Source organism: Leptodactylus fuscus, chromosome 1 (assembly GCF_031893055.1).
Source record: "Leptodactylus fuscus isolate aLepFus1 chromosome 1, aLepFus1.hap2, whole genome shotgun sequence".
Classification (NCBI taxonomy): domain Eukaryota; kingdom Metazoa; phylum Chordata; class Amphibia; order Anura; family Leptodactylidae; genus Leptodactylus; species Leptodactylus fuscus.
In genome coordinates this window covers 305,391,280-305,404,103 of record NC_134265.1, presented here as the reverse complement: position 1 = coordinate 305,404,103, position 12,824 = coordinate 305,391,280, and the positions used below count along the sequence as shown (strand labels likewise).

The 12,824-nt window shown below is 40.0% G+C and overlaps 1 protein-coding gene across 1 annotated transcript in view; it reads right to left on the bottom strand.

Moving 5' to 3' along the window:
- Positions 1-12,824, bottom strand: part of TUSC3 (tumor suppressor candidate 3) — a 179,744-nt gene that overhangs the window by 98,211 nt on the left and 68,709 nt on the right. Inside the window, exon 2 of the mRNA XM_075258749.1 lies at positions 10,318-10,487. Within this exon, the coding sequence (XP_075114850.1) occupies positions 10,318-10,487 (170 nt within the window). The remainder of the gene's footprint in view (positions 1-10,317; positions 10,488-12,824) is intronic.

Genomic DNA, 12,824 nt, shown 5'->3' with positions numbered 1-12,824 from the left:
CAGCACCCAATACACAGGACTACACTGATGTAAAGGAAAACGAATCATGACTTCTGCTCAGGACATCTGCTGCTTCTTACATATGAGGATTATGGTAAGGGCAACTTAGGTGTACAGAGATTGTTAGGGTAAAAAAAAATTCCAAAATAGGCAGGGAGAGTTGAATAACAAAAAAAAAACCTAACAAACAAAAAAAAAACAACCCATACCCAAATGTCCCTGGTGCTCCGGTGTCCTCCCAGCGAAATCTGGTCCTGCTGTGCTGGTGTCTTCTCAAAGTAAAACTACTAACTGGCAATGACATGTCGGATCCCTCTCGCCGAAGCCGCTGATTGGCCTTGTTAGGATCACATCCTCCATCTTTGTATTCTTTTCAGCCATCTTGTAATTTTCTTTCATATAAACTTTATAAGCAATGTCTGTTTAGAGTCTAAGAGACCCCTTTAGGGGATAAGGCGTGTGGAATGTTAATGGATGGGTTATAACTCCTTATCTGTTTGTGGTAAGGGTCTCATCTTTGAAGGTATGTGTAGAAACAGGTTCTATAACCTGTTGATCGTTAGCCCAAGACCGGAGTGGTCAGACCAGCATGTGATCATTATCTCTCTTGCTGTGATATATACATCTAGAATTAGTGTAAGATGTTGGTTTACACATAAATATTTTAGATTCTTCTTTATTTCATGTGAAAGATCATCCCAGTTTGGAAAGTAATAATGAGATGCAGATTACATTAGGCCTTATCCAATAGTCATGTGCCACACCTTATGTTATAACTCTTCAACCAATCATGTCATTAGAATAGTCCAACCTGCTTTTGTCTGTATTGTATTTAAACTACCTTTTTGCACCATTAAAATCAGAACTCACTTGTTACACTATCAGCTGTGTGTGTGTGTGTGTCTTTGTGATTCTCCAGGCCTAAAGGATGGGTGTAGCTTATCAAGGCCTATTATTTAATTTGGAACTCTGCAACATACTCTATTATGAGGACCCCTTGATGTCCCTAACAGCCTCAACAGTCACATATCTGCTGAGGCCAATCAGCAGCCTCAGGAAGGAACCCCAGGAAGTCACAGGTAGTGAGGTCACATGCTCGCCGCTGATTGGCCTCAGTAGTCACATGTGGCAGGGACTTCCACGAAAAGACAACAACGGATCGGGAGGACCACGCTTGAAGGCATCAGCCAAGTTAAAAAATATAAGTTTTGCCTGAACAACCCCTTTAAGAAAGAGAGTCATTAAGAAAGTAATGGTGGTGCCAGATGGTGTTCTGACTGTAACAAAGCTGCACTCAGTGCTGGGGCTGCCAATGAAATACTATTTAATAATGAGCTATTTCCAATTCCGGGCTATTTCCATGCAGTTACTGCATGCCCAGTAATGAGGAATGGCCCATTATTAATGTAATTATGTATAAGTGAAAGCACCATCAGCCCAGCAATGAGAGCAGCAATGCTGTGACCAAAAACACCATATAGACACATCCTAAATATTCAATGTTTGCAGTTATTGTTATTAATTATACAATATTAACAATATATAATATTTGGTAATTTTAGAATCCAGGTTGGAGTTTGTGCCTTTCTTCCTACTCTAGATTCATCCAAAACGGACCCTGACTTCACAGCCCAGGGGACACATCCCCACCTGGTAATGCATAATTGTCAATTTAGTCAAGGATTTCTTTCAGTAAGGCTGCATTCACACTTACCCCCGTGTCCACCCATGGGGTTTCCATCCTAAGCCCTAGAGAAACTGGATAGGGGACGACTTGCCGGTGGTCAATTTTAACACCCATTTATTTGAATGAGTTTTTAAAGCAAACTGCCGGTGTCCGAATGCAGCCGCGGGGGAAAACCAGTTTTTTTTTTTTTGCATGGACACAATGTTCTGCATGTTAAACTTTGTGTCCGTGCAAAAAAAAAAAACGGTTTCACCGTGGAGAGGTTGCATACAGATACCAGTAGTTTGCTTTGAAAACCTATTAAAATGAATGGGTTTTAAAACTGACTGCCAGCAAGCCGTCCCCTATACGGTTTTTCCGGGGATTAGGATGGAAATCACATGGGTGGAAACGGGCGCCAATGTGAACGCTGCATAACAAAGCAGCACAACACAGTATTCTAAAAAAGATGCTACAGAATAGTTATATTACCGGAAATACAGTTATGTACTAAATCAGGAGAGCAGACAGGCTAGGGCTACACAGCATCTTTGTCCATAACTCCTGAACAAAGATCACTGGGTTCCCCTGCCAGTGATGTTAGTGAATAGAGTTAAATTGTGAATCCTAATGTGCAGCAACTGAGACTTCTATTTGTAAAAAAGTCAAGCAACTGTATCCATTCACTAATCAGAGCAACCCCTGCGATCTTTGGTCATCATGATTATATTTGGTCAGTATCAAAAATCAATTTGGGGCCGAAAAACGCCCTGTAATTCCATGCTGCTGTATATTTGTTAAGGAAAATTATTTCATATAGGGAGGTCTTGCCCATGGCCCAGGGAATTCTAGTTCTCTGTTTTCGATAATTTTGCAATAAAGCAAATGCGCACAGAGGTCAGTCCCGTTGCTCCAACATTGCCCTGATATACTGGTGCAGATCCAGGTGAGATTTCAGCATTGCTCCTCTTGCATTGTGGGCCATAGCAGTTTGGAGCTCCTGAATGCTAGTTTTCATATTGTGAAATAAATTATTATCTTGACAACAAAGGTTTTCATGGGGAAAATGGTGTTACAGTCAGGTGAGCCAAACCTAACTGTGTTACTTGTCAATTTGTGTTAATTTGCTTCACCCTGGAACACATTCCTTATAATATTATAATAATAATAATAATAATAATAATAATAATACAAATAGTACATTTTACCAAATTATGTTATTTGTTTTGATTATAATGTTTCAACAAGTTATTTGTCTGTCAATGATCATATGATGATGCATTATTTATACATTAGTGATGTAGTATGTATCTGCTGTGGAATATATTTGCATTTGACATGTATCAATGTCATTATTTTCAAATATTATTTTTGATATCTTTATCATTTTGTGCTGTTCTGTCATGTATTTTCCAAGCTTCCACAAATTAACATTATCATATCCAAGAAATGCAAAGAAACTTGGCCACAAAGCATCCCAACTCATAGAGGCTTGGTTCCGCAGAGGACAGCGCTGCTGATCATTTTCCATCAGGAAACATCAGCAGTGGGTTTTTCATGGACTGTCACTATATATGTATATGTCCAGTGGAAACTTCACCTTGTTTGGACTTTTCTGTATGTGTACTATACATATAGATGTACTAGCAGGAGGACCCAGCTTCGCACAGGTATATTTCATTTTTTGTTTGTGTAGCGTCCCAATAAGAATTGCCCAGTTTTGCACTCGTGTATTTTGTATGTCGTTTGTGTGCGTGTCTCTGCCCGCGACTTTGTCTGCGTGTTGTTGGCGTCGATGATCCACCTATATTCAGCAAATTGCTGCCGTCGATGGTTTGCCTGCTCCGGTGTTTCGGTAGCTCTTAAGCTGTCCCCCTACTAAACTTGTTCCTCACGCCGTGCCTGTGATTGTTCTGACATCTCAGCAGCTTGCTGGTAAGCCATATAATGAGTGTGTTGTTGGAGTTGATAATCCGCCGGCTCCGGCAGCTGTCAAGCTGGCCTGCCGCTAAACCTGTTCCTTGCGTTGTGCCAGTGATTGTTCCAGCATCTTAGCAGCTCACTGAGAAGCCATATAATGAGCGTGTTGTTGGTGCTGATGATCTCCCTCAGCTCCGCTTGAGGAGACTTCTGGCTACCTTTATAGCTCTCATTGTTTTAGAATTTTGCAACAAATTAGATTTTCTTTTTACAGGCATGTTTAAAAGTAGCAAACTGACGATTTGGATTAAAGGTGTTTTCCCATCCATGTTGCCTGGAGCTGATCAGATAATATGCAAATGCATGTACACAATCCACTGAGGGTTAGGTGAGTGTTTACATAGCTTCTGATAAAGCCAGGTCTGTTATCTCTCTGATATAAGCTGCAGCCAAGAGCAGCGTAATATATTATGTGAACATAAATTCATAACAGTAGTAAAGCCAAAGTAGCCTATGTTTTAACTGAGGATAAAATGTCTATCTATGTGTCAAATTTCATTTAAAATCCGTTGCGTTTTTTGCGTGATTGACTAACAAACATCCAAACACACAAACTTTCACATTTATAATATTAGTAGGATATGTGTCTATGTATATATAGTCACACACAGTTCATACTTGTGGTTAGATGGGAAAAACAGATGTGAGATATCCAGTCAACCTTAGTAGTAACCTTCTCCTACCATATATAGTTAATATCTTCTTCATAAAAATTTAATACAGCTTCCACACTGTTTTTTTTTTCATACAGGGAATCAGTTTTTTGCTGCATTCTTTACAGAGAAAAAAAAAAGATGTGTAGATCTGTTTGCACCACCTCTTTTTCTTCATACATCCTCTAAAACAAAATTGTGATGTGAAAGCAACTTAAAAAGAATAAAAAGAGTATTTTATGCTCTCCGCTGCTAAACTGTTTTTTTTTAAACCGGACACAGAGTACTGCATGTCCGACTCTGTGTCCAGTTAAAAAAAAAAAAAAACGGTTTCGCCGTGGAGAGCATAAAACGCTCACCGGCGCTCACGGCCGGACACTTTTCAAACCCATTCAAATGAATGGCTATGAAAGATGCCTGCAGGTTTCCGTCTCCTGCCCAGTTTTGTGCAGGAAATGGAAACCTTCAGAACGGACCTTTGGGCGCAGATGTGAACGAGCCCTATCCCGAACTTCTGATATTGGTTAAACTGCTGCAGCGTGATATCTGATCATAGAAGACAACAAAAAACAATGAAATATTGAAAAAAAAATTCCAATGACTTTTCATTGGTTTTACTGATAAGATATTATGCCACACCAAATTAAACACTACAGAGGTTTGGGTTTAACTCTGCTTATCTGTATGTGGATTAGCCCAGAGAAACTTGACTACACTAAACACACATTCTGAATTCAATTGGTATTTTAAAAAGTAATCTCATTTTTTTTTCCAAGAAAGAACCTGAGTGAAATGGAAGAACCTGAAGAGGGCAGTAATGTAACATCAATATCATTAGCTGGTATCTAGAAACAAAATGTTACCAGTAAAGCCACCACCTTACTGTATAAGCTTGTACTGTTAAGTGACTGTAAACCTGCATTCATTAACATAGGAACAATTCATGATTATTCTATTGTTCCAGTGCCAGTTAATCTTTAGCCTTTGTAATTCTCGGGCAACAAATGTTTTTTTGTACATTTTCCAATGTACTATTGTTTAGCACTGTGAAAGTACTCAATGTTTCAGAATTTATCCAGCCTGCAGATAGGTGATCAATTTTTATTGATAAAACTACATCCAAGTTAAATAATATATGTCACCGGAGATCCTTGTTCACTTACATGGAAATGTGCTCCGTGGTGTTGCAGAAATGCAGCTTTCTACTGCTGGTTCTTACAGAAAAGACTAACCAATGCTAGGGGGTTACTCATGAAGATCCCCCTTTCAAAACAGAAGCCCACCTTCTTTAATCCCTGGTGACTGGATTTCAAGGGAAGCCTTGACTGGGCGATTATTACCCATGTGTACTTGACCATTTCAGAACTGCTCAGCACAGAGGAGGCTGTCATCAATGTGGCTCAGATATGTGCAGCCTTTATAAGTCAATCTTCTTAAAGGGTGCCTTTCACTACCTCCCGTCCAAAGCATCTAAAAGCATCTATTAATAGGCGCCATGCCATAGATCCATCACAGATGGAATTTCTTATCTAGCTCCCACTGTTCCCAAGAAATGGGTGCAATTAGTTTTGGTGCCTACTAAACTATATAGGCTTTGTAGTATTAGATTATGTGTAAGAACTCAGAGTCCCACCCCTTTTATCTACTCCTGCCTGACATCGCCCACTTGATAGTATAGAGCTTAAATAGCATATCAGGCACCAAAACTAACAGCACTTGCTAAAAAATGGTGAGGGTTACAGAAAAGATTTCAACTGTGTTGAAATCAGTGGAGATATGCCTAATAAATGATGCAAAGAGCTGGACTTGGAGGAGATGGTGAAAGGTCCTCTTTATTCTAAACACAAGAGTCCAGATTTCTGCTTATCTAGTTGTAGCAGATATAAAATTGCATTTATATCAAGAGAACCTTTCACCACCTCCAACAACAATTCTTTGCAACCTTTAATAGGTGACTCTCTGGTGTAGTTGGATTTTTTTCTGCTAGCCCTCAACCAATCTGAGCAACAATGTTGTTAGTAGAAAGCCTAATTAGCATATAGGATGCTGAGACTAATAGCACTGATTGCTCAGGAATGGTGGGGACTACAGAAAAAAACTTTAACTGCGCTGGAATTAGGAAAATAAGACCTATCAAACGAATGCAAAGAGCGGATGGCGGTAGGAAAATACCCCCTTTATATGTACTATTTGGAAATACAACAATTCTAAAAGATGGCCATACAAATTAAAGTTACTCTGGCTTAGCCTGCTGATTTTGTCAGAGCAGTCTACTACCTGATGTGTATGAAGTATTAGGCTAGTTGAGCCTATGTCAGGAAAAAAAAAATAGGCATGTAGAATTCCAACATGCCCGATCCTCACGTGAGATAAGTCGCCGCACTGTTTGCTCTTTTTTCTCTCTTTCAGCCAAAATTGCTATTAAGAGCGGGGGCTGTTATAATTCTATACTTTATATATACTAGTACATAAAGGAAGTACAAGACAATAATTCAGCTTTTACTACATCTGTATGTATAAACTGTTCAGAGCATTAGAACACAATTCTTCACAGGGTTAAATACAATTCCATAGACATTTCTAAAATAGATTTACGGTATCCATATCTGATGGAGAAGTGTTCATTGGGTATATCACACTTTAAAGCTATTCTCTTTATACTCCAGTACTGACCCAGGGTTCACATCTGAAACTTTACAGTATCAGTTTAGTCTCTCTGAAGTCAATCCTTTGAAATAACTGAAGGTTTTTACTCTTTTGCATCTGTAGCCCATGCCGTATATACAATAGCTAAAGCCTTACCTTCAACACAATGCTAAAAATAAAAAAGTGCTGTATAAAATATGGCTACTTTGCATCCCACCCACAGCAAAGAGAATAAGTGCCAGTGGAGGGGGGTCCAACTGCTGGAACCCCCGATGGAATTAGAGTCCTACATCTCTGGGAATCAATGGGGGCAATGGATAAATTTCCATTCTGGCACATAGGCGTATGCCTAATCTAAGGGGTCAGAGCATCTTGATAAATGAAGAGCGTCTTGTGCCTACTGGGATCCTTATTACAACTGGAGTACAAAACACCAGTCTTAATAAATCTGCTCCTATATATTACCCTTCGCTCGCATCTGCGTTCGGTATTCCATTCTGGGTGTCTGCATGGGGACTCCCCCACCCCAAACAGAATACCGAACGCAACTGCAAGCGGTGTGCCAGTGAAAGCACATGGATCCAATAGACTATAATGGGGTCCATGAGCTTGCTTGCACAAATCATGCGGACAGGAAAGTAGATTGTAAACTACTTTCCTGTCCACATGATCCCTGCGGAGATCTGGCGGCAATCACACGGACTCCATTATAATCTATGTGGTCCGTGTGCTTTCACTGGCACACCGCTTGCAGTTGCATTCGGTATTCCGTTTGGGGGGGGGGGGGGTCCTCATTCACAGATGTGAACGAGGTCTTAGTCTGCTCAGCATTTCCGGCTCTATAACACGCTGTCAGCAGATTCGGCTGCATGCAGAATGTGACAGGTTCCCTTTAACACATCCTACGGTAAAAAATATTAAGACATACAAAAGAGACTACTAGCGAAATGTGACAATGTGTTTTTCTTTACAATTATCTGCAATGATTTAGCTATAGAATATGTAACACCTTACTGTACTGCAATGTGCACATATTGGGGGATTTCATATACCGATGTTACATATGAGTAGCATAGACACTGCAGTGCACAAATGATTTTTATGGCACGGTGCTCGGCAGGTGTTCTCATCTGAGATAAAACCTGTCAACCAGGAAGCATCAGGAAAGATGAACAGAAGGGAATCATATCTATAGAATAATACAACTGTCTAGACTATACAACCCAAACACAGCATGCAATATACAGGTACTATATAGCAGGTGCCAGCTTAATCAATGACACCTGCTGCCTCTGCCGGAAACATATTGGCATCTTGTCATCACATGGTGCCAAGTTCTCAAGATTCGGTGCCAGCTGCTGGAAGACACTGAAAGGCAATGTATTCAGAAACCTGTTGCCTTTCAGTATCTATATCACTTTACTGTGGTTTGTAACAGATGCTAGTTCTGTATGAATTTTTAAAGGATAAAATTCCGCTAAAAGCTTAGTTGTCTGCATGCAAAATATTGCTTTTTCTAGTCGCTTCTTGGATTTCTGTTTACACCAACTCAGTCTTATAGGATGCGATAGTTTTTAGAAACAAATTCCAAAAGCTACAGTGTATCAATTCCACAAAAATTCTCTAAGGCTGAATACACACATGGGATTTTTGTTTTTATTTTTAGTGCAGATTTTGGAATGGATTCAAAAGCAATGGGAAATAAAAAGGCAGGATTTTTAATTCTCCCTCCTGCTGAATCCAATGCTGGCTCGAAAAACACACCAAAATCTGCACCACAAAAGGAACAAATACTCTGTGTGTCTCTTGTCTGAGGCTCCATGTGGTGGAAACAGTTTTTTAATTGTAGATTTTGCTGCAGCTTTTTGAGCCAAAGTCAGGAGTAAAAAGGAATGGATAATATAAAGGAAGCTCAAAACACACAACAAAATCTGCAACATGAGACCTCAGCCTAAAAATGCTTTTACACATCTGTTTTAATGCAGGGTTTAGAGCTATTGAAGTCAAAGTGGTTCCATTCTTCGTTTTGGTTTCGCAAACAGGCACAAAGAAACTGCACTGACACTGAGCGAGGAAAACGCATTGGAGGACATTTACTAAGCAAAATGCGCCAGAATTCTCTCATAATTTGTGTTGAAATCTAAGGCCAGGTTCACATCTGCATATGGGTTTCTAACCTAATCCAATATAAAATAAGCGGTTATCTCAGGAAACCTGCGGACTCCATAGATTATAATGGGGTCGTGTGGTTTCCCATTAGTTTACGCCTGAAAGGGAGAAAAATATGGAGACAAAAGCGCTGCTTGCTGCACTTTTCTCTCCGCATTTTTCATTCGGAGAGGGGAACCGAATCGAGTGAACGCAGATGTGAACCCAGTCTGACACACATTCTGCCACATTTATTAAGTGTTTTAGGCAGTTTTACAACTTGTATAAAAATGGCGAGTGCCTTTGTGGTGGAGGTCTCACTGAAAGTAAGCCTGGTCCAAGTTGTAACACTACGCCCAAAAAAATTCTCCAATTATTTTTTTTATTTTTTACAATTTTATTAGAGGTCCCTCAGACTGAAATACAACTGTACTGCAGAATACAAGAATTTCACTATGTTACAATTGATAGAGATAAATTTTGCTGCACACACTAGTAATTCACAGGGGTGTAATCATTTATTGTTTAACAGTGAATACGCCATAGATATAATGCAAAAAAGTATATATGAATAAGGAGATAGCTAGATCAAACAGTGTTGACGTTTCGGTCATGTGACCTTCATCAGAAATGATCTAGTGTGAGCATGGAAAGACAGGGATGTCATGGCATTGTCATGTTACAATTGAAGCTGGTCGTGGACCAGTCTCAATAGTAATATTCCTATGACAGGGCTGGGAGCCCTCATAAGGCTCCTAGCTGCGCTGCTTTAAGAGCTGGCTGGCTACCACGCGGAAAGTGGACTTTGATCACGGTTATAACGCCGGATCGCCACTGTAACGTACCCAGTAGCTATGGCAGATGCTATCTTTAAAGACCTAGCACCCGCCGAAATATTATGGCAAATGTCAGTCAAACTTTTATACAGTATCAGTAAATCTGCCCCATTTTCCAACACTAAATCATTCTACCATGTTTTCATAATTCTCACAAACTTTTGACTTTCCTCTTTTTACGTAGCACAGGACTTATTCACATATGGACAGCACGAGGACACATAATATAGCATGCTGTAACGGTCACACTCAAATATAGAAGAAAAACTTTGAATCATTTACGGAAATTACTGATATATTTTTATAACTATATATTTCATGTGCATAACAAATATGAGCATGCTGAGCAATAACCCAACACCACATGGGGCAATGTCCATCTACTCACCTACAAACAGAACATTGTCTTTGAGGCTGAAGGGCGGTGAACATCACAATAACAGAATAATTACGCGGTGGTGCCTTCACAAATCTTCTGAACTTGTCACCATTCATACGGATGACAGATCGCCGGGAGCTCCATTCCATCATCTGTTCCACTTTTTCACTTAAAAGGTTCTAAAAATACAGAAATTGTTGTACTGCAGATTACATTATTATACAGAATTTTCAATTCTTCAAGTTCTGAACACAGGTGATGTTAGTCAGACGTCATGCACACAAGCACAGGGACCCATTCATTTCTATGAACCCATGCCAGAGGCAAAACCAACGGCAGGACGTATTCCTGCCTGGGCTTATTTTGGTCATAGGCATGTAGCCTTAGACGTAGAGGTTATATTTTATTTTTTGAAAATACAGGTTGCTCTTTGTATAATGTAAAACTATATAACTATTCATTTAAGAAAGTCTGCACTACAGGTCAGTTCCGCCAGGGGTCAATTGGAGTGGTGTAAAACCTGCCACTAGTGGACTCTGGAGCCATTTTGAAAAACTGTATTCTTCCAACTTCATGTACCCCAGTGCACAAAGAAAGTTCCATAAAAGCATAGTTAGGTGAGTTTGGTGTAGAAGAACCTGACTGGTCTGCACAATGCCCTGAACTCAACCCTGCTGAACACCTTTAATATGAACATGAATGGAGATTCTGAGCTAGGCTCTGTTGTTCAACACCAAATGCTCTTCTGGAAGAATGGGCATATATTCTTACAGACACACTCAAGAATCTGTAGAAAGCCTTCCAAAGTAGAAGTTGTTAAGCTGCAAGGGTGGACTATTCGTGCCTATAGTTTTAGAATGGGATGCCAAAAATAGTCTCCTATAGGTTTAAGGACTAAGTGTCCCAATACTTTAGTCCTTATAGGGTGTGCTGGAAACAACAACAAACATACAACTCTAAAAAGGAACCTATTAGATGATGAAGTTCATGGCTGCCTTGGGTATCATCATTGGTTTACTCAGATGTCACTCATTTAGAAAGGATTCTTTCCTACTGGTGACAGGTCCATCCTAAGATAAGTTATCAGTTATAACAGATTGATTTATCTGCCCCACTGTCTTAGACAATTTTTTCAAAGCGTATAGTATTTCCCATTAGTGTTATTTTGGCAATTATTTGTAATTATTTAAGTGACTGGGGTATTGCTCCCGTTCTCTGCAGCAAAAAGCTTTAATTATAAAAAAGAAGTAAAAATCCACAATAAATCAACATTTTGTTACAATCTTATTTTAACACGCACATTGAAAATCTATACTATGAAATGGTACACATGCTGCAGGTTGTCTCTTCCTCCAAATGCAACAAAATAAAGACTAAAACGTGACAACAGTTTTGAAGGATATTTTGTTTCTGCCAGATTGGTTGACGCATCCCTTCCTACACACACAGTATTTAGCCTAGTTTTTGGATCTGCCATTTAACTTAAAGGGGTTGTCGGTTGTTCTATTAATACGTTAATAAGTGCAATCAAATACCTTTAGGAGTGTTTGGATTGACTTCTAGATTTCTCTGTGAGCTCCTGGCATCTTCTGCATTTGTTTACTTGAATAGCCTCCTGTTCTGTTTTCCTTCAATTGCCATAATGCATTGCGCTTCACTCAGAGCTGACTCTCTCCCCCCCTCCTTTCTCACTCATATCCCTTTCCCGTTTCCCTAGCTAGCCCACCCGCTAATAGCCCTTCCCTTCATGTCTGCCAGCCGCCCATGCCTACGCACTAGAGCTGGATTACTCTATTGGCAAGTATTGGTGACATTCCATTTCCGGAAGTAGGGAAACGTAACGTCACCAGAAAATGTGGCTAGGGCAGTCACATGACTGCACTCGAGTATAAGCCAACCCGAGTATAAGCTGACCCCCCTAATTTTACCATAAAAAACTGGGAAAACTTATTGACTTAAGTATAAGCCGGGGGGGGGGGGGGGGGGGGGATGCAGCAGCTACTGGAAAATTGGTTGGAGTTTTTGGGTGCAGTAGATGGTGGGTGCTGGGAAAGGGGAGGGGTGTTTTGGTTGTCTGTCTGCCCCTTCCCTGAGCTTGAGGACTGGGTTCCACCCCCCTCCCCCCCACACTTGGAATTCAGCCTGGCTGAATATAGTGTATCTGCAGTGCTCCTATTAACCCCTTTCCGATGGAAGAGGAGCATTGCAGATACCCTATATTCAGTAGACCGGGCACTTTCAGACACAGGGATACCTAATGTGTATGTGTTTCACAGTCATTTTCTACTTTTACATGTATTCTAGGGAGAGGAGGGATTTAGAACTTTTATTTTTTTATTATATTTTTTTAAAGCTTCTCTTTTTTTCACTATTTTATGGGGGATTCTATACATTACTATTTTGGCTCATAGACACCCCCTCCCCCCAAAAAAAATACAAAAAAAAAAACATTTTTCTTTTTTTTTTTTTTTGCTTGACTCGAGTGTAAGCCATGGGGGGCTTTTTCAGCACAAAAA